The sequence below is a fragment of the Ailuropoda melanoleuca genome, chromosome 8 (genome assembly GCF_002007445.2).
Source record: "Ailuropoda melanoleuca isolate Jingjing chromosome 8, ASM200744v2, whole genome shotgun sequence".
NCBI lineage: Eukaryota > Metazoa > Chordata > Mammalia > Carnivora > Ursidae > Ailuropoda > Ailuropoda melanoleuca.
The window spans coordinates 83,848,695-83,874,483 of record NC_048225.1 but is presented as its reverse complement, the minus strand read 5'-3'; the positions used below and the strand labels follow the sequence as shown (position 1 = coordinate 83,874,483).

The window sequence follows — 25,789 nt, the reverse complement described above, 5'->3', positions numbered from 1 at the left end:
TTTTGCTGTAAAGTTCTATGATTCATTACTTGCGTATAACACCCAGTGCACCATGCAATACGTGCCCTCCTTAATACCCATCACCAGCCTATCCCATCCCCTCCCCGAAGCCCTCAGTTTGTTTCCCAGAGTCCACAGTCTCTCATAGTTCATTCCCCCTTTTGTTTACCCCCCTTTCTTCTTCCCTTTCTTCTCCTACCGATCTTCCTACTTCTTATGTTCCATAAATGAGTGAAACCATATGATCATTATCTTTCTCTGCTTGACTTATTTCGCTTAGCATTGTCTCCTCCAGTCCCGTCAATGTTGCAGCCAATGTTGTGAAATTGTTCTTTTTGATGGCTGAGTAATATTCCATTGTATATATGGACCACATCTTCTTAATCCGTCATCTGTTGAAGGGCATCTCGGCTCCTTCCACAATTTAGCTATTGTGGACAATGCTGCTATGAACATTGGGGTGCATATGGCCCTTCTCTTCACTACGTCTGTATCTCTGGGGTAAATACCCAGTAGTGCAATTGCTGGATCATAGGGAAGCTCAATTTTTAACTTTTTAAGGGATCTCCACACTGTTTTCCAAAGTGGCTGTACCAACTTGCATTCCCACCAACAGTGGTAAGAGGGATCCCCTTTCTCCACATCCTCTCCAACATTTGTTGTTTCCTGCCTTGTCGATTTTTGCCATTCTAACTGGCGAAAGGTGGTATTTTTGAAATGTTAAAGGATCATTATTTTCTGTAAGAAAAGTTAATTTATTAGTCATGGAGCTTTCAGTTGTAAGTGACAGAATTCAAACTCAAACCAACTTAAAATTTTTTTAAAGGCGTTTATTACCTATAGTGATTGGTGAACTTAGGTTTTAGGTATTACTAGGTCCAGAGGTTCTCCTCATGTATTCAAGCATCTGTGTGTTTTCCTCTGAATCTCAGCTCTGCTTGCTTTTATTCATTTATTTTTTATTAATAGTAATTTTTTATTATATTATGTTAGTCACCATACAGTACCTCCCTAGTTTTTGATGTAAAGTTCCATGATTCATTACTTGCGTATAACAACCAGTGCACCATGCAATACGTGCCCTCCTTAATACCCATCACCAGCCTATCCCATTCCCCCACCTCCCCTACCCTCTGAAGCCCTCAGTTTGTTTCCCAGAGTCCATAGTCTCTCATGGTTCATTCCCCCTTCTGTTTACAGATTCAGAGCTGTCCACACATGGTGATAAGATTGCCACCAGGCTATGTCATCCTCACTACCAGATACCAATAAAAAAAATAAAGTGTCTTATTCTTCAACACTTCCAACAAAGTCCTGTAGAGGGCTCTCAGGGGCCCAGTTTGAGTCACCTGCTCATTCTTGTGTATCCAGATTATTGTGGCCTGGAGAACGGGGAATATTGATTGTGCCCTTGCCTTAAGCACACTCATAGAAATAGTTCTCAAAGGATTTTGATCCCAGGATTATGGTAGGGGGAGCAGACAAAGCATACTGGAAGACAGGCAATCTATAGCTCACTATAGTTACTTTTTGATGTTATAAAGTAATACTCTCTTCTTCTGACATTTTAATGGTAAATTTTACTTGCTAAATCCAGGCAACACCTCGAGTACGAATCCTATCTGGAGGGAGATACTTGCAAATTAATAATGCAGATCTAAGTGATACAGCCAATTATACTTGTGTGGCCAGCAACGTTGCAGGAAAGACTACAAGAGAATTTATTCTCTCTGTAAATGGTAAGAAAAATTAATAATTGTTTCACAAATTAAAAATATAGCCAAGTGCATTCAAAGAAATGATAACATTTTTGTTTCTTATGGGCACACTCAGTGATTCTTGTGGTTATCTTATTTTTTGAAAAAGACAATATGTGATATTTGTATTATGGCTATATTCAAACCATATTTCAAAAAATAATTAAAGATACATTATCTTAGAGGATACTGTATGTCCAGTTGTTACCAGTATATCCTCACATTTTGTGTCATTCAGATCAGAGCCATTGAGAAAGTCACACTAAGGTTCTGGATGACAGGTGATCCAATAATTAGGTCACCTTTATTCATGTTGGTGTTTGAGTATATGTACTAGACAGAGACTGCCAAAGGACTGTGATTCTCTCAAATCGAAGATCTAAACATTAAAGTATGCCAATATCCAGGAAGATAATACAGACTTTTCCCCATCACAGTCTCTTTGATTTTTTAATATATGAAACTTTACAGGATATTGGGTGACCCACACAACTAATATCTCTAATACTAAAATTAAAATTCAGATTTTCTACTCCCATATGAACTCAATGATTAATAAAATACATGCTCTGAGACTTGCATGATTAATCACAGATGTGCTTTTCATTAGAACAGCCCATTCTCTGTTCTTTATTTAAAGTGAAGTTGTTCCAGTGTTAACATTCTCAGACCATTATTTGGCCAAAGAGAAATAAGAAATATCATCTTTAATTTGCATCAGACCAGAGCTGATTTTTATTCAAGCGTCTCTCCTACAAAGCCAGATTTCACACACCATATCAGGGATTTAAAACCTCCTTTCCCCCATCTGTGCTTTATTTTTAAACACTAAGTATCTTGAGTAAGACTTTAAGAATTAAACCCCGATTCTGTTTATGCTAACCTGAATTAGCTGTAGGCAACGCTATATATTTGACTCAAAGCTAACCTTGTATTACCTCTTCAGAGTCTTATATTATTGATATGAATGAAGTTTTCCACATGCATCTTTTGTGCAGTTCCTCCAAACATAAAGAGTGGCCCCCAGAGTCTTGTCATTCACTTAAATACATCAGCTGTATTGGAATGCCTTGCTGAGGGTGTGCCAACCCCAAGGATAACATGGAGAAAGGATGGAGCTGTTCTGTCTGCAAGTCATGCAAGGTAACAATCCTGGAAAAGAATGAAAAATATTGCAGTAACTGAAATATAAATCCCTAAATCTTATTTTCCAATGTATTATTTTGGTCTTGTTATATTTAATATTAGTTCCTCATCTTAATATGAGAATCAAATTATACTATTTTAAAAGCATAATCCCAAGTCTTATGGGAAAACAAAATGATTATAATTCATCCAAGATCACAAGTCCATCTGCTATGCACCTTTGTGGAATATCCCTTTTTTCCACCAAGGGTATTGCAAATTTCTAAAGCAGGATAAAGACTAAAAATGGATTTAACTAAGTCTTTTAAAAATACTCTCGATCAAAATGTAAATAATCAGAAATCTGATCTTTCTTGTAGATACTCCATCTTGGAAAATGGATTCCTTCATATCCAGTCAGCACATGTCACAGATACTGGGCGATATTTGTGTATGGCTACCAATGCTGCTGGAACAGACCGCCGGCGAATAGATTTACAAGTCCATGGTAAATATACTTGTATGACCCACATCTAATCTTTGGGTTAAATGTTCTTTGATAGCCTAAACCTGTGAGATCATAAAGACCTTGATATCCAGAGCTATGTAAAGGTACCATACTCCATTGTGAATAATCAAGACCCATGTTTTCTCCTCATCGTGGCTAGCACCATCACAACACCAAATTCACAGAGCCTTCTTGTGTTTGTAACTGTGGAGCAAGTTACCATTGATTAATTTCAGTCTGGCAGAAATACTTCAGATGGCATGCTATTTGCTGAATGTGTTTCCCTCTTATTTGTTGACTTTGTTTTAGTTCCTCCATCCATTGCTCTGGGTCCTACTAACATAACTGTAACAGTAAATGTTCAAACTACTCTGGCTTGTGAGGCTGCTGGGATACCAAAACCATCAATCAGATGGAGGAAAAATGGGCATCTTCTTAATGTGGATCAAAATCAGAATTCGTACAGGTAAGGAATAACTTAACTGAAAAACCCCGCCTATTTAGAAACATAATTTTAAAAAGAACTAACATTTCATCTCTATCAATGGGGACGAGCATAAAGTATGAAGAATTAGCTAATATGTAGAGAGTATATATTTTTTCTTATTGTGGAATTAGTTTTTCAACCTAAAGCTTTTTCTGAATTATGGGTCCATCTTTTCTATCCATAAGCCCTGTGGACGACGATCAGAGAGATCTACAAGATTAGATTCCTATTCTGCTTTATTTTTCTTAGCACCTTTTGGAATTTTATAAAAACAAAGAATGAAAATATTTGGTATAAGGGAAAAACTGTTCTGTAAAAATAATACTACCTTTAGCTATAGAATAAAAATAAAATTCTGAACCATGAAATACAACTTAGGTACTTGGTAGCATGTGTAGGGAGGAAAAACATCATTTTCTCCAATTTTTTGCATTCCTCCAGTTTTACTTCCAGTAGTTCATAATATGACAGTGCATGTTTTTTAAAAGTTAACCTTTTAATCACTAGGAATTTCTGATGTTGTAAATGAGCATCATTTCTTGTATCTCAATTACGTTAACAGATATCTTGTCAAAGGAATTGCCATAATACTAAAAACAAATGTTCTTGTAGCTCTACTTTGACAACAATCAATTCTTATACATCAGGAAATATGAAACGAGGAGTGTTAACACTTGAAATTCTGTTGTTTCTCCTTTCTCACCCTTTTAATCTTTGGGTACTAGGAGTCTAGTGACTTGAAGATATACCCTATGTAGAAAATGTGCAGTACCATAGAATAAAAAAGCATGTCAAATGTATTCCCATTGAATCAAATCATTTTTATTCTATCAGTGCACACTTTTAAGTAAGAAAATAGATATTTTATTTAGATTTACTTTGAATAATGTATGTGTATTTACTAAACCTCTTAAACGTTTGAAGTGATCCAGTTCACTTTAGTTTTGAATTGGTTAGAAGTTAGGGAAAAGACTTATTGATATATTATGTACCATGCATCTCAAAAGTGTCCAACGCACATAAGGAGACATGTGAAGTAGGGCAGCACATAAGACAGACAGACTTGTAATTACCCGTCTATCAATGGAAGTAATCAAATACCAATCTGCAAAGGTATTGTGAAATTTAGAGGTAGTTTATGTGAAGCAATTGAGATGGTGCCAGAATGTATTCAATGCTTAGTAAACAGTGGCTATCATCAGTGTACTCATTTTGCTGTATTTCACTTAGGAAAGCATGGTTGATCATGATATAAGCAATCAGAAAATGCAAGAGTCCCTCTTCAAACAATCCTTCTACCCAACCACTTCCTGTAAATCTCAAAGTTAAGGCTCTATTTTTTTTTAAAGATTTTATTTTATTTATTTGACAGACAGCCAGCGAGAGAGGGAACACAAGCAGGGAGAGTGAGAGAGGAAGAAGCAGGCTTCCAATGGAGGAGCCTGATGTGGGGCTCGAACCCAGAACGCCGGGATCATGCCTGAGCCAAAGGCAGTCGCTTAACGACTGCGCTACCCATTAACCCATTTACCGTAAAAAAAAAAAAAAAAAAAAAAAAAAAAAAAATCTGATACATGAAGTATCAGAGGGGTTCCTCATTTTAATACAAGGAAAGAATTCCATTTCCCTCGATTCACAGCATGGTACTATGTTGAACCAACATTTATGAAAACTGATATATAGTACATCCTTGCTCTGAAATCTTTCTTCTAGGCTCCTTTCTTCGGGTTCACTAGTAATTATTTCCCCTTCTGTGGATGACACTGCAACCTATGAGTGCACCGTGACAAATGATGCCGGAGAGGATAAGAGAACCGTGGATCTCACTGTCCAAGGTAGAACTGGCTTACTAGGTGGATTAATAGTTGTTATAATGATACGTTTCATCATCCCACTACTTCACAAGAGGGCTTCCTTTTCCACTTATTAACATTTACTTTCGGCATAGAAAGAGAAAGATGTATGACAAGGCTTTGGAAACTTGTAAGGGTTGGAAATGTGTACTTTCTTATTGTTTTAGTTCCACCTTCCATAGCTGATGAGTCTACGGACTTCCTAGTAACCAAACATGCCCCAACGGTAATTACCTGCACTGCGTCAGGAGTTCCGTTTCCCTCAATTCACTGGACGAAAAATGGGATAAGACTACTTCCCAGGGGAGACGGTTATAGAATTCTGTCCTCAGGTAAGACCAAACTCAGTAATCACACATCTATGATTAGACTAATTATTAATGGATGGCCTTACCTGGCCTTTTGTTGCACCAAAATTAAAAGATAAAATGCATTTTCATTCCTAGACTTACACATCTGGAAAAAAATAGAGTGGGAAGGGGAACTAGACAAAGGGAGAGAAAAAAATCTAGAAACAAAATAACAATAACTGAATATAATAAGCATGATCACTGGAATTTTATGTGCATATTTACTAACCTGAATTTTCACAAATTCACTGGTTGCCTTTGAGTGAACCACACTCTTTCCATTGGTCAAAAAGAATCTCCATTCATTTGACAAAGATTTAGTGTCTAAAAGAAGTTATGTACTCCACTGAGTTTCTGAGGATATAAAACTAGGAGGGTTCTTGTTTTCAAGGTTTTTATAACTGAGCAGGTAAGACTGGGTGATAAGTGCTAGGATGGATAATTTTTGAGAGTGGTAGTAGCCATCATTTATAAAATGTATGTATTGAAAGAGAAAAAATAATTCACCTGAATGAAAATATAGGTAATTCACATTAGTGTTTTGTATTGGGAAGGTACACTAGAGATAAAGTAGCAACTAACAACCTGGGGCTTTGTGCATTTGTGCATGTTATTCTAAGAGAATTTGTTTATTTTTTCAATAGAAGGGAAATGATGGAAGATTGTTCTCAGGGTAGAACTTGGCTTCCAAAGCCAAGTGTTTTGGCTGTCTCTGAAATGTGTATAGATTGGTAGCAATTAAAATCATGAAATAGAAATTAGCTACCCTTCAGCACAAGGTATTGTGCTAAGGAACAACTTTCTCAAAATATTAAACAAGAGTTACCATATGACCCAGCAGCTTCATTCCTAGGCATCTGCCCAGAAAAATGAAAACATATTTCCACACAAAGACTTGTATGCAAATGTTCATACAGCATTATTCACAATAGAGAAAGTAGAAACAACCCAAATGTCCATCAACTGATGAAAGAATAAACAAAATGTGGATAATCCACACACTGAAATTCTATTTATCAATAAAATGGAACAAAAATATTGGCACATGCTACAACAGATGAAACTCAAAAACTGTGCTCACGGTGAAAGAAATCAGACACAAAGGACAGCTGTATGATTGCATCTGCATCAAATGTTCAGGAAAGGCAAATATATGAAGAATAAGAAGAAATTAGTAATTGCATGGGTCTGGGAATGTGAAATGACTGTAAATGGAATGAGATTTCTTTTTAGGGTAATAGAAATGTTCTTAAAATTAGATTGTGAGGTTGCACAACTCTGTAAAGATACTAAAAATCATTAAATTGTACATTTAAATGTGTGAATTTTATGGCACGTAAATTTTGCCTCACTAAAGCTATTTATAATGATTAAAAGGTACTGTGCTAGGCCCTTCAGGAGGTCCAAGTATGAGTATAAGCCAAGCACCACTGTACTAAGGATGAAAACACAAAGTCAGAGAGACATAGTTTATCGAACCAGAAAAATGGTTGCAGAAAAATGGACAGACTATGCATAAAACTTTTTCCTTTTTAGGAGCAATTGAAATATTTGCCACTCAGCTAAACCATGCTGGAAGATATACTTGTGTTGCCAGGAATGCAGCTGGTTCTGCACATCGACACGTGACTCTTTATGTCCAGGGTATGGAAGGTCATTTAATTCATGAAAAGCTTGTTTTTTCTTCGAGTCATGTTTATTCTTAAAAGGCTGTTCTGTCTAGAGTTACAAACCACAGTAATGTCTTGGGGATATGAAAGAGGTTGATAGATATTTTTCAATAAACTAAGAAAAACATACAGATGAAAAAATCACAAAGAACAACCCCTAAATTATTTTTTTTCTTGAACTTTTATAATCTGTTCCCATTTCTAGTCTTCTAATGGAAACTGCCTACAGTAGCAGGACTCAAAAAAATGTAATATGGCCTATACTCTCTTTTCCCCTGAACAATCAAATCATTAATAATGTGGAAATATGAATCCAGGCATGTTTAACCTCATGGCTACTTTTAGACAATTCTGCCACTAACTGGTGCCGTTGCTTTTCTGTTGGATCTTATAGAGTCTCCAGTCATTCAGCCTCAGCCAAGTGAACTAGACGTCATTGTAAACAATCCCATTTTATTACCATGTGAAGCAACAGGGACACCCAGTCCTTTCATTACTTGGCAAAAAGAAGGCATCAATGTCATCACTGCAGGTACCTACCACTGTTTCTATTGAGAAAATTACAGCAAATCAGTGTTTCATAATTGAGAATTCAGTATGATTTTTTTAATGAAAAAAATGTTAATACAAATTCTTCTCACTGTGCTTTCATAACTGATATAGGCAAAAGCCATACAGTTCTTCCTAGTGGCGGCTTGCAGATCTCCAGAGCTACGAGAGAAGATGCTGGTACTTACATGTGTGTGGCTCAGAATCCAGCTGGTACAGCCTTAGGCAAAATCAAATTAAATGTTCAAGGTACCTAAATAGTAAATTTCTATGTCTTTATTATAAAGATGCTTGTAACAATGTATATCAAAGTTCATCTATCTAATATAACGATGCTGCCATAAATTCTCAACATTCTTAGATTATATTATCCAATGTGTTTTTTCTATTACCCTTAAGAAGAAGAAAATTTAATGCTTGGGATTTTTTGGGTCATTGTTTATATAAGAAAACTGAGGCATTTCATGGTATTTTAGATTTCTATGAACTTCCATACGGTACTCTATTTCATTGTAGCACATACTTAAGGTAACTTTTAAAACCATTCTCTCCATAATACCACATTGGATACATTATGAGACACGCTAGATTCTAATATCCACTGAAAAAACAAATAATACATTTTTAAAAATCATAAAATCATAAAACAAAAAAATTGTAATTGCAGTTAACCAACTTGATGGGAAAAAATTATTCTATAGACAAAGCAAGGTCTTTTCACATTTAACTGTTATTTTCTTGACATAATATTCATATCTTGCATGCATTGTTTTTGTGACCTGGAAGTAGGCTCTGAGCTTCTGAATTTGCATTAGTTGATTTTTTTTTAAAGATTTTATTTATTTATTTGACAGAGATAGAGACAGCCAGTGAGACAGGGAACACAAGCAGAGGGAGTGGGAGAGGAAGAAGCAGGCTCACAGCGGAGGAGCCTGACGTGGGGCTCGATCCCATAATGCCGGGATCACGCCCTGAGCCGAAGGCGGACGCTTAACCTCTGTGCCACCCAGGCGCCCCTGCATTAGTTGATTTTGAATTTCCTTATAGTGTGATTTTCCTATGGTAAATTACTGACTGTAGTAAAGTTTACTTAACTGTGCATTATAAATCTAATTTCTTTATTTTGTTAACATTTTCTCAACAAATATTTATTGCAATAATAAGTGGAAATACATTGAACACCACAGACATGATCCTTCCCTTATGGTGTACAGATGGAAAAAAACTAAACTACCAAGTAAATGAAATAATTATAAATTCTGACATATGCTAAGCAGAAAAAAAAAAGGCTGAGAATGGGAATAATGGGGAAATGTGGGGCCCACTTAACATTAGTGGTTAAAGTAGGCTTTAAGAAGTAGGCTTCTCTAAAGGGGTACCATTTAGGCTCAGATGTGAATGATGAGCTAGGATGAACCATGCAAAGGTGGTAGAGTGTCCAAGGGAGAGAGGACAGCACGTGCAGTGGCCCCACGGCAGGAAGGAGTAAGGAAGGAAGCCTGGCAGTGTGGTAGAGAGTGGTGGAGAAGGAGAAGGCTGGCAAAATGTGAAGGAAGTCAGAAAAGAAGGTGGGCCAATGCATGGAGGGTCAGAAGGACCACAAATGGTTATATTTTCTTCTCTATGCAGTGGGAGACCTTTTAAGGGTTTAACCAAGATGCTTATTTGGTTTTAGGAAGATCTCATTTGCTACTATGTAGGTAATGGTTTAGAGAAGGAGCAAGACTAGAGCTGGAGGAACTATTCAGGTCCTCTAAGCAGGGTGTTACAGCCTGGCTAGAAGTGAGAGTAGCTGTGTAAGTTGCAGGGGTAAATGGAAAAAGTGATGGATTTAAGATACTTCTGGAGGTGTAACTGCCAGGATGACTGATGAATCAGATTTGGGAGGTTAGGCAAAGAGAGGAATTAATGATATTTCCTGGGCTTTGGGTTTGAGTTAGTGAGTGGATGATAGTGCGATGGGGGAATGGTAGTACAAGGGGGAGGAACTGTCTTTGGAGGAAGGAAAACATAATTTCTGATTGATCCCTGTGAGATGGGGGAAACTATTAAAAATCCTAGTGGAGATATCACATTGAGTTGAATATTTATGGATTCAGAGCTCAAGGGAGAAGTATAGTGTAAGATATAAATTTGGAAGTAGTCAGCGTATTTCAGTCCACAAGACTGGATCAGAATTTGGACAGAAAAAGAGCTAAGGACAAAGCCCCAGAACTCTGCATTGTGTAAAGGTCTGAGAAAAGAGAGGATGTTGGAGAAGAATACACAGGAACAGGCAGAGATGTTAGAGGAATGCTGGATGGAGGCTAGGAGAGGAGAGTGTTTCAAGAAGGGCGTGGACTATTTGTTGAATGCAAGGGAGAGGTCAGTTGGATAAGAACCAAGTAAATATTCATTGGCTTTGGCAACAGAGAGGTCATGGAAAGAGCAGTTCTATATAGAAGGGGTTTTTCCTCCACTAATTGGTTAAAATTATTGATATGAGCAATTATAGGACAAAGAAACACATTAAGTGATTAATAGCATTTCAGCATTCCAAAAGCAACCAGAGATAGCTGCATGCTTTCGAGGCATGAAAATTCTGAATCAAATCTCTCTCCTTGCAGATACAGTATGTAATGGAAAGCACAAACCCAACCAAATGATGTTGGTTGATAAAAGTAGTTTTAACATGGTTATTCATATTTTTTTCACAACTTGTTGATTTTATTTTACTCATCACTCTTAGTGTACTGTAAAATTTGGTCTCGGGGTGCCTGAGTGGCTCAGTAAGTTAAGCATCTGACTTCAGCTCAGGTCATTATCTCAGAGTTCTGGGATCAAGTCCCAGGACCCAAGCCCTCAGCAGGGAGTCTGTTTCTCCCTGTCCCTCAACCTCTGCCTCTCCCCTTCCCAGGTCATGCTCTCTCTCTCTCTCTCTTTCAAATCAATCAGTAAATAAAATCTTTAAAAATAAATAAATGAAATAAAATAAAATCCAGTCTCCATGTGGTTGACCATTTCTCCATATCCTCTGGAGACATGGCAAATAGTTCTAGGTCCCCAGGACTTGCTATGTATAGGGCATTACTTGAATTACTGGAGATCTTAGAGGTCTCATTTCTGATTCCATTTCTCAGTCAATATGTAGTAACAGTGAATATTGTTTGCCTTGTTTTCCTCTTAAGCTTTCTTGAATGGGTGATAGTTTTTTCTCTTTTTGGTGGGTTTTACCTGCACATGCTTGAAGGGATATTTTTACTGTCATTGTTATCCTCTGCACCTTGTCACTGTCTCTGGACTTGCATTGACATGGATGGATCACCCTCTCCTTTCCTGTGTGCTTGTGGCCAGTTGTTCCATGCTTGTCCTTGATTGTTCTCTCATGATTATTTAATATTTCTTTGAGGCTCAGCAAAATATCCAGGCCAATACCTAAGTGGTAATCAACCTACTGGAAACATTAGGAAGAGAATGCTTTATTGTAAGCCCTTCCACAGCTTTCAGAAGAAGTAGGAAGTGTTTTATATATATATATCATTATTTTCCATGATCTATTCATTTATTTACTCAGTCAGTCAAACAATACTTGGTTAAATATGGCCACTGTGTTTGAGACACTAAGTACTGCAGGAAAAATTTGAGTAAAACTATCTCTGAACCATTAAATAATTTCCAAACCTTGAAGGGGTCTATTCTGAAAGTTTAAGTAGCTGAAGTGAATCACATAATATAATATGTTAAAGAAAATGCCTCTGTTGACACAACCTAAATTTTCTAGACATGCAGTACCTCGGGAATATATGTTTATATCCTCATTTAAAATTGATTATCATTTATATTTGTTAACTATGCAGAGAATAATTTTCTGAAAATGGCTCAAAGAATTTTCTTTTCCAGTGAAAACAAAGTATAGTGATCCTTTGATGATAATATGGTAAAGCCAATATTTCGTTTCTTTTCAGTGTGACTTCCCTTTGCCAGAGTGATACTGTCATGTGTACATGGTACATTTATGCTTTCAGGATGTTTATACTTTGTGTCTTTCAGTTCCTCCAGTCATTAGCCCCCATCCAAAGGAATATATCACTGCTGTGGACAAGCCCATCTCCCTACCGTGTGAGGCGGATGGCCTCCCACCACCTGACATCACCTGGCATAAAGATGGGCATGCAATTGTGGAGTCAATCCGCCAGCGCATCCTCAGCTCTGGGGCTCTGCAAATAGTATTTGCTCAGCCTGATGATGCCGGCCAGTACACGTGCATGGCAGCTAATGTGGCAGGATCGAGCAGCACGAGCACCAAGCTTACTGTCCATGGTAGGTGATTGAACATTAATTATTTCAATCTGCTACATTGCCATGGCAAAGACAAAAGACTACTGAGAAAAAATATGATGAAAGTCAAAGCCAAGCAAAACCAGCAATCCAAAGTGGGGTGTGTGTGTGTGTGTGTGTGTGTGTGTGTGTGTGTGTAGGTATACTTGCCCTTCTAATATGCAGGCTCTGATTAGTTGTGTAGTCAAAAGAAAGGCTATGATTATGTGTGTGTGAGAAAGAAAGAGAGATTTTATTAAGAAACTCAAAAAAATTAATGTGTTGCCAATAATCCCCTCATATTGTGATTATTAGTATTTATACTTTGGCTGTAGATCCCACTTATGGGATCCACATGTGTTTTGTGACTATTCTGCTTACTTCTCAACTTGCAAATGATCTTCACTCAAAACTAATCTATGAGCTACATTATATAGTGTGAACCTAATGAGAATTAGAAATCTATTCGATTTATTATTTTAAAGTAGCAAAATATTTACAAGTGTATTTTTATAATAGAAAAAATCTTTCTTTCTTTGTAGTCAGACAACTAACAAAATAAGGATCAGCATTGAAATATTTCCGTTGTTATTGTGTATTTTAAAGATAAAATGCCCATTAATATCAGTGTGAGGACACAATAAGTAAATTAAACTCTTTCCAACTACTATTTTCAGAGGTAACTCTTTTAATGATGAGTCTCTGCTTTTTCCTTTTTTAAAAAATTTGTGAAAGCTGTTTTTATCCTCCAGCTGTGTTTGAATTTCCTATGACTTCATAGTTGAAGTGATGATTTCAAGCAGACACAATTTTAATTGAATAAAGAAATAATACCCCAAATTTTAAATCACCATGTGTGAGTTTTTTAAATACTTTCCCTGGTTTATACCTGCTTTCAGTTCATATAATTGAACTAATTAATACACATTAGTTCTTTAACCTCAAATAAATAATACTCCTTTTTCTGAAATTTGTGTAAAGTTTACCAAAATTAACCATATACTAAACAACAAATCAATCATTAATATGATTTAAAAATAAGACCACGATTCCTGTTCACATTCAATAAAGAAACATGTGTAATAAACTTTTAATGCCAAACCCCAACCCCAGGCAAATTTAAAAATACCATTCTAGTTAACAAGTAGGTCAAAGAATATGTTTTCATTTTCATACTATTTAGAAAATGATAAAAATAAGGACACTATATATCAAAATGTGTGGTGAGTGGGCCAAAGTTAAAATCAAATGTAAAATCATAACCTTAAAATTTTCATTTTGAAAAAGAAGGAAGTAAATGTACTAATGTTGCAACTTCATCACCACTGGTAAAATTGAAATATCAACCCCCAGGATAAAGAAGATGATAAAATACAGTACAAATTAATTAAAAATGAATCAAATATTTACAACATACCATTCAGCAAAATAGATTTTTGTGTTTTCCCTATTGACTGTCTGTGTGTATAATCATTCATACATGGTTTATATATTTACTCATATAATCAAAAAAATAATTTTTGCTGAATACAACTTTTGTCCTGTCACTTTTCAGAATGTCATTTAAATTGATCTATTTCTCACTGATATGTTTGAATAATTCCGAAAGTTATAGTTTTTGGAGGGGAGTGTATTTTACTTTTTGAGCCAAGTATTCTTGGCAGTTTTCAAGCCTTTTCTTTAGAAGTTAATACCTTAGTTCCAAGTCCACTAAGGTATTTGTTATTATATTTAAATAGTCATTTGATCTTTCTGTATTGCCTAAATTCCAGTCCAGAAAGTATTTGTGTAGAGTTCTGAAATCACTATAAAAATTTCCTCTATGGTGGTATAAAAGCTGAATTAAATGTCTTGACCTGGTTTCACTTGCATTTGTTGTTATACGTTAAATACTGGAATAAATTTTTTTTTCTGTAGCACGTTGTGATATTCAATATGGGATGAGTGTTGTGTAGTGTTTTAGACTGGTGACTTTTATTCGTTTGTTCTCACAATATGTGTGTGATACAAATCCAGTGATTATTCAACTGTAGAAGCATTTTTGTATTTTATTGCTCTAGTTTATTTGTTTTACTTCACTGCAATAAAGCATAAGAAACTTAGGTAAGAGAAAGTTAGGAAGCCAAATAAAATCTAAAGATTTCTAATCTAGTTCTATGTCATATGCTTAGAAACTGGTAGTGAATATACTCAATAAGTTCAAATCCATTAGAGTTCTTGCTATAGCTATTTTACTATTTTATTTTTTTTTACTGTTTCCAGCGAATTTATCCTCAAAAGAGTCTTTTTTGTCTCAGTATTCTGTGTGAATAAGGATATTATTAAACTCAACACCCTGAATGACTATCTTTTTTAAACTCTTCTTAGTACCTCCTAGAATCCGAAGTACAGAAGTACACTACACGGTCAATGAGAATTCAGAAGCCGTTCTTCCATGCCTGGCTGATGGAATCCCCACACCAGCAATTAACTGGAAAAAAGACAATGTTCTTTTAGCTAACTTGTTAGGAAAATATACTATTGAACCCTATGGAGAACTTATTCTGGAAAATGTTGTGGTAAGTTTAATAGATGTGAATAGATACTTAAAACCAGACTGGTAATTCACCCTTTTACTTTTAGTAACTTAGCCTGGAAACATATTCTTTAATAATGAAAGAAAAATACTCTTATAAATTCAGGCCAAAAAATGAATTTTACACATGTTTCATTTTATGGCCTAGTTCTAAGAATAATATTTAACAGATAGTAGAAACTCATAAATGGCCTCCTTCTACAATTATTTTTTTTTGTGGAAATTTGTTTATCAGGAAAAATTCTAAGCACCTCTGTTATATTCCATGCTTGTAACCATGTACAGAAATGATTAGAAGAGTGGAGATAGAAGAATATCTGATGCATTATTAAGCAGATATGAAAAACAGTTTTTCTATTCTTTCCAGGATTTTGAATAACCCTTTCTAATCATTAACAAGGAAACTAAAGTCTTAGGGATCCATGCAAGCTAAGGTTTTTGAATAGTCTTAGGTGGTACTTACCCAGTCTACAGAATAGTAGCTATCAGCAGCATCCCAGTTTTTCAGTGGTAGCCCACTGGAGAAGAATGTGTATCTATTTATACTACATGACTTTTAAAAAAATTTCTTGTGTGGTTTGAGAGCATCCATACTTGGCACCAGATGCGAAACATGATTAGAATGTGAATCACTTTCAGAGCTTTCGTGCATATCTTATTCCTATTCCTTGTCCTTCAGCATACCCAAACTTCATTACAAAATCTTTGTGGAATTAAATTTGAACAAATTAAAATAATAAAATTGATTACATTCACTTTAATAGTATAAATTCAGCCATTAGCCAGACTCCTGGGATTATCAGGTAGATAACCCTAGTGATTGGCTGTGTCACTAGGGCCCTAACTCAACCACGTGTGCCAGCAGAAATTGTCTTTATTCAAATCGGTTATAAAATGTGCCATTATTTTATGTACCACAAAGAAAGAAAAAGTATAGTTAAGTAAACTAGAGAAGGCCATCAGTTTTTAAGTTGTATCCCAGTTTCGGGGATATGAAAAGTTAAAAATATGAATTTTAGAATTAATAAAATAAGGATAAATTTGTTTGTTTAAGCCAGTAAATATCTTTAGTGGGATTGCCCCCAGGCTCAGGAATGTTGAATTTGGGCCCTTTATTACACTTGTAGACCAGAAGGAATTAAATGAGAAAGAAAAGTTTAGACTTTTAGTGGGACAATGACTCAGATATGTTAAAAAAAATAATAACAATAAAGTAGTTTATAAATACCAGATGGACTCAAATGATAAGTAGAAATCTACCTGTGATTTGTATATGTACAATCCAGATTTTTAAGTGCTTCACCTTCATAAAATCCTTGATTTTAAGCTTAAATTGCTATAACCTGAGAATTTAAGAAGAGCTAAATGATTTGGAGGTGGGGAGACCTTTTCAGAGAATATAATTTATTCCTGTTTGCCCTTTAAAAAAAAGTATGCTTCCAACCAAATTTAGATTATATCTACTACTAGTGATTACAATTTTTATGCTACATTTCCAAGCAATTCTTTAATGTTTCATTACCAAAAAAATATATTCTCAAACTTCTAAAAAAGAAGGAAAAGTCTGCAATGAGACATGATGCACTCAGAAGCATTCAATCATTAATTCAACAAATATTTATTGAATACCTCCTGTGTGACCAGCACTGATTTATGCACTAGTAATACATGAGGGAACAAAAGACAAAGATCCTTGCCTTCATGCAGTTTATTTCTAGAGGAGGGAGATAGACAATAAAAAATAATAATACATAATATATCCAATAATAATAAACAAAGTGTACAATAAGTCAGAAGAAAATAAAAAGAACAGAGTAAAGGGGATCAGAATTTGGAGGAGTACTGGTTACATTTTTTAAAAGGATAGTTAGGGTAAATCTCCTTTGGGAAGGGGACATTTGAGGAAGACTTAAAGGAACTGAGTTAACCAAGCAAATATCTGGGGGAAGAGCATGACAGGCAGATAAAACTGGGATATTCCTCTCTCAGATATCTAGACAAAAGAACTTAAGGTGGGAAACGCCTAATATATTGAAGGAACAGGAGACCAGTAAAAGCAAAGAAGAAAAAGGAAAAGAACTAAAGAAAGAAAGAAGAAAAAAAGAAAAGAAAGAAAGAAAGAAAGAAAGAAAGAAAGAAAGAAAGAAAGAAAGAAAGCCAGATCATGTAGTGTCTTGTAGATTATAATAATTTTGCTTTTTACTCTAAATAAAATTAGAATCCATTGCAGGTTTTGAGCCTGGGATCAATGTTACCTGCCTTACGTTTTTGCAATACTTTCTTGGCTATTGTAATGAGCAGAGGCAAGGGTAGAAGCAGAAAAGACCTGTTGGGAAGATGGTTTGGAGCCTGAGGAGAAATTATGTTAACAGAGAAGGGGAGGGAAGTGGCTGGATTCAGCATATACTCTGAAACTAGGATTTCCTACCTAGATTGCCACTAGAGTGTGAAAAAGAAAAGAGTACAGATGATTGAGATGCCTGAGAACAAAAGGCATTAACAACTGGAAGGACAAAGCCATCAACTGAGATGATGAAGGCTACAGATGAAACAAGATGGTGAAAGGGAAATTGGGGGTTTAGTTTTGGACATGAGTTTGAGATGTGTTTTGGACATACAAGCAGAGAGGTGAAAATGGGAAGTTCATCGTAACTGGAGCTTGGAAGAAAGATCTGGGCTGCAAATACTGGTACTCATCAGCATGTAGATAGTATTTAAAGCCATGAGACTGGATGACATCACTAAGGACCCAAATGCAGATAGAGAAGAGGACCAAAGACTGAGCCCTCTCGCATGCCAACATCAAGACGTTAATATTGAAGGGAAACAGGAAAGAGAGATGGAGCAACCAGTGAGGTAGGAAGGAAACAAGGAGAAATGGGGTAACCTAGAAGCTGAGTAAAGACATGGTTTTGAAGAGACGGGGTGTCAAATGATGCCGTTCCAGTACATCTAGTAAGATGAGTGCCAAGACTGGCCGTTGCATTTATCAGGTGAAACTTCAGAATTGCAGATAGTATTGCCCATACATTCTCCGTTTCCTTTGATAATTGTGGTGGTCTTCAGTCCACATTACCAAGAGAGCCAGCTATGCTGTCAAGATGCTACCAACCTTTGAAATTATGTGCTGTTTATCTGTCCATTGTGGAGCTGCAGTACCCTTGATGTGTAGTAAACTTTAGAACTTTTGTAAAGTTTTCTGAGACCTTATTACTATAAAATGCTATACTTCTGTAGAGTATGGGCTTTTGTTTCAGCTCCTATACATTTTAAATTATGTTATGCAAAAGCTGGCCAGTTGGCTCAGACTACAAGATGGAAATTTAAACTGTCTTTAAATAAGAGTGCTCCTTTGGGAACCAAACTATGCAATTTTATGTATTTTATGGAATATGATGTAAAATTATGTAATTTTAAACACTATGATTTTTCTTTATTTAAGCCGGAGGATTCTGGCACCTATACCTGTGTTGCTAACAGTGCTGCAGGGGAAGACACACACATGGTCAGCCTGACTGTACATGTTCTCCCCACTTTTACTGAACTTCCTGGAGATGTGTCATTAAATAAAGGAGAACAGCTACGATTAAGCTGTAAAGCCACTGGGATTCCATTGCCCAAGTTAACATGGACTTTCAATAACAATATTATCCCAGGTTGGTAATTTAATTTTTAAGTAAATAAATATACCCATAAAGAACTCTAAACCAATCTCCATTTGCTTCAGCTGCGGGAATTGATTGAAAAGTTACATGAAGAGGTGGGTCACCCGGGTGGCTTATCAGTTGAACATCTGACTCTTGGTTTCAGCTCAGGTCATGATCTCAGGGTATGGGATAGAGCCCCACTTCTGGGCTCTATGCTCAGCAGAGAGTCTGCTTGAGAGATTCTCTCTCTCCTTCTTCCTCAGACCCTCCCCCCATGCTCACTCTCTCTCTCAAATAAATAAATAAAATCTAAAAAAAAGTTACATGAAAAATTGATTGCTTTAAGTTCTGTAAAATATATACCTTTACCCGGATTTTACCCTATACCCAGTATATATGTTCTTTTTTTTTCATTCTTTTGAAGGATAAGGACCATATGTGACAGGATATTAATAGACATTTTTACCTAAAAATAATCTCCTTCCCCCGGGAGAAGACAATATTGTATACACAGGTACCTAAACTTATCCTCCCTGATAAATGGATTAAGGTGGCTACTGTTGTAAAGATTCACCTAATTTTACAGAGGAGAGCTCTGCTTCTCACTGTATGAATTAACATTTATTAACCTCTCTTATAATGTAAATCAATTATGTAGAAAATTTTTGGTCACTGTGTGCACTACATGTTAAAGTAGTACCTGGAACCCAGAAGCACTCATCTGTGGGAGGACACATATCTCCTTATCTGTTAGACTTTGTCATCAGCACAAAGTTGTTATCAGTTAATAAGAAGTTGTCATACCCAAAATTGAATTCTGAAATACTGCACTATTAGCATTTAATAGATGTCTTCCTAAAAAAGAAGTAGTAAACTTGAATTCTTCTATTATAAAGATTTATGTTAATGACTGAAATTCATCAACTATATTACCTTAGTAATAATAGTATACCTCCCCAAGGAAAAATAAAGTCTAAAAAATCTAATCAGTACTGTTTTCTGACACTGTAATACTAATTCAGCTATTTAAATTTTTAAAGCTTGATTTTCCACTTAATACTCAGCAGTATGAAATCTTTTGAAATAATTTGAATGGGGGAAAGTATGCCAGGTAAACACACTAACATAAATAGATATTTGCGGGTCTAATCAGAAACTTATTTAGTATAAGTTGTTTGAGGATTAGCATGTTTACCTTATTCTCAATTCCAAATATTATAACTACCTTTATAAATATTTATGTCATCACCATTTATGGAGAAGTTTAAATTATTACAAATTTAATCATGTTGTTATTATTACCTAACTAGTATATGTTTTCATGATTTCCCCTCTGACCTGCCAAGTCCGTTGAATTACAACTGAAAAGGTTTTCATGTTTTTGATGTAAATTGTTTGGGAGGAAAAGGGGTGGTGAGATAAATGAAATGGAAAATGTCATACATCTGAATGAAAGATTTTTGAAACCCAGAGAGTATGAGCCAGATTTAGGCAACACTTTGAGATGAAAGGTGTACTTTAAATCTAAAATAATTTTAAAAGATGTTTATTTTCATTCTCTTTTCCTGTTCCTTCTGCTGTTTTTCATTCTTCAAACAAGTGCCTAGAGACATGGCAAATAGCTCAGGGGAAGAAATCTGTGGAAAAGGCTCTCCCCTCCAATGTCATGATGAGATCCCTAGTTCAATTGCTGACCAACTCATAAATCCAACCTGCAAAATATTGAGCTGTTGTGATTATTTTCTTAGTTACTGAAAGGCATTTGTGTCGTTTCCTGACTTGTTTCTTTCAGCCCACTTTGACAGTGTTAATGGACACAGTGAACTTGTTATTGAAAGAGTGTCAAAAGAGGATTCAGGTACTTACGTGTGCACTGCAGAGAACAGCGTTGGTTTTGTGAAGGCAATTGGATTTGTTTATGTGAAAGGTAGGTAAACATGCTCTATTTTTAATTTATCATTTATTCATAATGAATAGTTTGCATTTTGCTTCCTTATTATGTAGTAGTACATTGTAACTTCAGTTTATTAATCCATCTAGTCCTGTTTCACAGATGTGCAAATTCATAAGAAATAAAAAATTACCAACGTTCAACTCAAAAGTAGGTAAGCAAAGAGATCATTTGATACAAAACAGAATTATCTGCTTAGATTACTGAAACTAATCAAATTATCTGGTTGATTAGCATGAGCAGTTGATTCTGAAAATTTGTGGGGTTCAAAAGTGGCTTCTCCTTTCACTAAATTGTCTCTCTAAATATTAGGTCAAAATCACAAAGATATGATCAGAGCTTCCTTTTACTTACGATTATCTGTTGCTGTTTCCCAGAACCTCCTGTCTTCAAAGGTGATTACCCTTCAAACTGGATTGAACCACTTGGTGGTAATGCAGTCTTGAATTGTGAAGTGAAAGGAGATCCTGCCCCAACCATCCAATGGAGCAGGAAGGGTGTGGATATTGAAATTAACCACAGAATCCGTCAACTGGTCAATGGCTCCCTGGCCATTTATGGCACTGTAGTAAGTCACACTAACATTATTAATGGGCACTTTAAACTCCACAATTATTGCCTCTCTATAGACGCCATGAATAAAACAAGTTTCTCTTGCATTCCTAATTAAATCATAAATTCTGAGGGACGCCTGGGTGTCTCAGTCGGTTAAGTGACTGCCTTTGGCTCAGGTCATGATCTCACAGTCCTGGGATCAAGTCCCATATTGGGCTCCTTGCTGAGCAGGGAGCCTGCTTCTCCCTCTATCTGCTCTACCTGCGGCTCCCCCTGCTTGTGCTCGCTCTCTCTCTGAAACAAATAAATAAAATCTTTTTTAAAAAATCATAAAATCTGAATCAGTGGGTTTTTATGAAAAACTGAAACAGTGGTTCAAATTGATTATTTTTAGCCTTTTCAAAGAAATACAAGCAACAAAATAACTCTGCTGCTTTGTTCCCAATCATTGATCTATTATTATTTAGCATCATTAGGTAACTTCCTCAAATTTATATTAGAGCAAGGAAATTGAAGAATTATAAACACAATTACAAATAAATAATAGGGTAGCTTTCACCACTAAGCCGATAACAATTTCAGGCTTTCCAAAAGCTTCAGTAATACAGAAAATGAGTGTTGCTTTAAGTTATTCTAATTTTGGGGTCAAGCGAATGAGATATTTTATCTTAAAATTTCTCAACTAGATTACATATGGGTAATTTTTATCACATTGTTGAATTAATTGAAATAATAATTAAAATACAATATTTAATCACCTAATCCAATGAATCACTCTTAGTCTTTCATTCTCCTGGGTTGTATTTCACCATGAGATGTTGTTCCTTGTCCTTAAATTTTGAGATGATTTCTATCTTTAGCTGCTGTAACACTAGTAAGACTTAGATTTCTTCATTACCATGTTCCCCCTTTTCCTCTACACAAGTATTACTACTTTTGAAGTCCTTGGTACTTCTTCTAATAACACTATTGTTAATACTAATACTAATTATTTTTACCATACAATTTCAGATTCTTAAATATTTATCTCCACCCTGAAACTCTTCCAGTTTCCATTTACAGTTTCTTATTGAAAATTTCCATCTGGATAATACATTGACACCTGCAATTAAACATCTGTCTTCTTTCTCCCACCCTCCTCTACCTCCTGCAAGTCAGTTCTCCTTTATGACTTCGTGTTTCTATTAATGGATTCTCCTATTCACAAGACTTTTAGCAAAATTTGTGACTCTAATTAGTCACCAAATCTAACCTCGTGGAATACTTATTTTTTATACCATATATCTATAAATTTGTGACTTATATTCTGTGATTTATCATTATCAGTAAGTTAGTTTTTCCTTTCACTCCTGAAGCTCACACTGTCTAGATAGGGACCACCCTTAATTTTTTTAAATAACCCCCATTAGAAAGGTCTCAATGTTTGTTAATTTGCCCTCATTATTTTAATGCTTTTTAAGGTATCTGAAACAAGAGGGGCGCCTGGGTGGCTCAGTCAGTTGTGTCCAACTCTTGATTTCAGCTCATGTCATGATCTCAGGGTTGTGAGATCGAGTGCCACGTTGGGCTCCATGCTGAGAGTGGAGTCTGCTTTAAGATTCTTTCTCTCCTTCTGCTCCTCCTCTTTCTCTCTCTCTCTCTAAAGAAGGAAGGAAGGAAGGAAGGAAGGAAGGAAGGAAGGAAGGAAGGAAGGAAAGAGAAAGAAAGAAAGAAAGAAAGAAAGAAAGAAAGAAAGAAAGAAAGAAAGAAAAAGAAAGAAAGAAAGAAAAAGAAAAAGAAGAGAAGGAAAAGAAAAGAAAAAAGAAAGAGAAAAGATATCTGGAAGAATAGCATAGGCATTTTTCTTCAGTGAGATAATTTTGGATAGAAGATTATAAAAAATGTTATTTTTGCTTCAGTTGCCTAGCAATTATTATTCCCAGAGAGCAATAATAGGCTGTTTTGAAAACATTTAGGCTGGGAATTTTTTTCTTCTTCTTTTTCTTTTTTTTTAAACCTATTTATGAAGTTAAATAAATGTAGTTCTGTCTACTTCCATGAAAATCCCTTCCAAAAATGAAATTTTATAGGAGCCTCATAGTGAAAAAAGTTATTTGCCCTGCTCTGCTGGCTCACGTTTTTATAAAACACTGCTTATTTCCATAGAATGAAGATGCTGGTGATTATACATGCGTAGCTACCAATGATGCTGGGGTGGTGGAGCGCAGCATGAGTCTGACTCTGCAGAGTAAGCTGCTTTATTCAACCCTATGTAAACACCTGATTGGATGAATGTTGCTTAATGAGGAATGTTCATTTTCTTTAACTTTATAGCAAGTGTATTATCAGTAGCTTTCAGAGTGTGTGTAATTTAGTTTTCTGCTGCTGATAGAGCAATTTTTTATCAAGCATAAGATTGATACAGTTTTGGATAGATACTTTTTCTGTTTTATCTAACACATGCAGTTCAAGATTGTGGTTGCTTGGCGGCAGAGCTTTCTGTCGGTTTGCAATATATTCAATCAAGTACCCTTCACATAGTTTACCGTGGTTCTGGTAATGTGCTTACAAAAACATCATTTTGTGGCACTTTAAAAATATGTATTAAAAGTAAAGACTAAGATAAATGAATTCAAATGTCCTCTAGGTTGATTGCTATCAATCGTCCATGAAATAATTTTGTGTTCTGGGCAAGACTGTCATGCTTATCATGAGGCACCTCAGTATAAGCCGTCAGAAGGACAGTCTCCAGAACAGCTTCAGGATTGACCTGAGGATAGCATCATTGGGTTGAGAGTTTAAGTGAACAGACTTATTTTGTGAATAGGCTCAGTATTTAATGGGATAAATTTATGTTTTCTTCATTCACTTTTGAGAGAAGCTGTAGACTAGCATTTACTAACAGTTATTTGCTAAACTACTATTATCTAAGACTTTAACTTTTAAAATTTAGCATTTAATAGATATTTAGTAAATATCCAAGACAGTGTTTTCCCCCCAGCTTTATTGAGGTGTAATTGATAGAACTGTATATATTTAAAGTGTACAGTATGAAAATTTGATATACATAAACACTGTGAAATGACTGCAACAATCAAGTTTATTAACACATCCATCACTTCGCAGTTACAATTTTTTGGTTTTGATTGTTTTGGTGAGAACACTTACGATCTACTCACTTTACAAGTTTCAAGGATACAGTACAGTATTATTAACTGTAGTCACAATGCTATACCTTATGCACTCAGAACTTATTCATCTAAGTGAAAGTTTGTATCCTTTGACCAACATCACCCATTTAGCCCAATCTACTCTGTTTTTGAATTCAACTTTTTTTTTTTTTAGATTCCACATACAAGTGATATACCAACCCCTATTTATCTCTGTTGACTTAGTTTACCATAATGCCCTCCAGGTCCATCCATGCAGTTTCAAATGGCAGAATTTCCTCCTTTTTATTGCTGGATAATATTCCATCATACATATATATACTTGTTTTCCTTATCCATTCATCCATCACCAGACACTTAGGTTGTTTCCATATCTTGCTAAGACAACGTTTTATTAAAGTACATATTTATTAAACAGTATTGCCTTGTGAGATGTTATTAGGGAAAAATTAGAGTACCATGTTTGAACAAGTCTGAGAAAAAATCGATTAAACCAAGTTCATTCAAATATATAAAGAGCACCTACTACATGCCAAGTCCTGCTTAGTTGCCAAGTTTCTTTACCACAGATCTTTCCTGAAATGTTAGTATGTTGATGTGTTATAACTCAGCAAGAGAAGGGTATAATATGCCATGTTTCCCAGATAAATGTTATTTTCATGAAACTTTCCTCCCCTCTTTGTTGGGTGAATGTAGGTAGGGCGTCATAATAATTAATCTGTCTTAGAAGAGTGTTCCTCTGATCTGGTTTATGAAAAGCAGCATTAGATTAGTTTATTTACATGTACTGACAATAAGTTGATTCAAGTAAATGAGGCATATAAAAACCAAAATGTAATTTGTTTAAAATCATAATTAAAGCACCAGAAGCAATGTTTTCATTTAGATAAAGTACTCATATTTAACTGATCATTTTGTGACTGGTAGAATTAATTCAACCATGAAAGATGTACATATGGAATTTTATTGTTGAGTTAATTTATAGCCTTATGGACAATTGGAAATGTTCAAATATGGTATTGAAGTTAAGATTCTGAGTTTTATTTGACACTTTCTTTGACCATAGTAGAAGGAAAACATGAGCTCATTTAGTCATTATGTTATCTTTACGTGTTGAATGATTAATCTGAGTCATTTAATTTATTCAGCAGCAGTTTATTGAACACATAATATAATCTGAACCCTGGGAGAGAAGTAAAAGCCCCAGACCTGAAAGTTCCTAGAGTAAAGTTAGTATAAACAGCAAGTAAGAAGGTATTGTGTAAGAAGACGGTGTGGACATGTACATGAATAATGCATTAATGATACTGAGAGTTT

General features: G+C 35.4%; 1 protein-coding gene across 2 annotated transcripts in view; it reads left to right on the top strand.

The window, feature by feature from the left end:
• HMCN1 (hemicentin 1) overlaps positions 1-25,789 on the top strand; it is a 477,641-nt gene that overhangs the window by 400,811 nt on the left and 51,041 nt on the right. For both annotated transcript variants that reach the window (XM_034666795.1, XM_034666794.1), the window contains exons 72-86: positions 1,598-1,739; positions 2,756-2,900; positions 3,263-3,390; positions 3,700-3,856; positions 5,591-5,712; positions 5,898-6,062; positions 7,617-7,724; positions 8,145-8,282; positions 8,414-8,548; positions 12,329-12,598; positions 14,963-15,153; positions 18,613-18,826; positions 20,610-20,744; positions 21,146-21,336; positions 23,469-23,550. In XM_034666795.1, the coding sequence (XP_034522686.1) occupies positions 1,598-1,739; positions 2,756-2,900; positions 3,263-3,390; positions 3,700-3,856; positions 5,591-5,712; positions 5,898-6,062; positions 7,617-7,724; positions 8,145-8,282; positions 8,414-8,548; positions 12,329-12,598; positions 14,963-15,153; positions 18,613-18,826; positions 20,610-20,744; positions 21,146-21,336; positions 23,469-23,550 (2,323 nt within the window). The remainder of the gene's footprint in view (positions 1-1,597; positions 1,740-2,755; positions 2,901-3,262; positions 3,391-3,699; positions 3,857-5,590; positions 5,713-5,897; positions 6,063-7,616; positions 7,725-8,144; positions 8,283-8,413; positions 8,549-12,328; positions 12,599-14,962; positions 15,154-18,612; positions 18,827-20,609; positions 20,745-21,145; positions 21,337-23,468; positions 23,551-25,789) is intronic.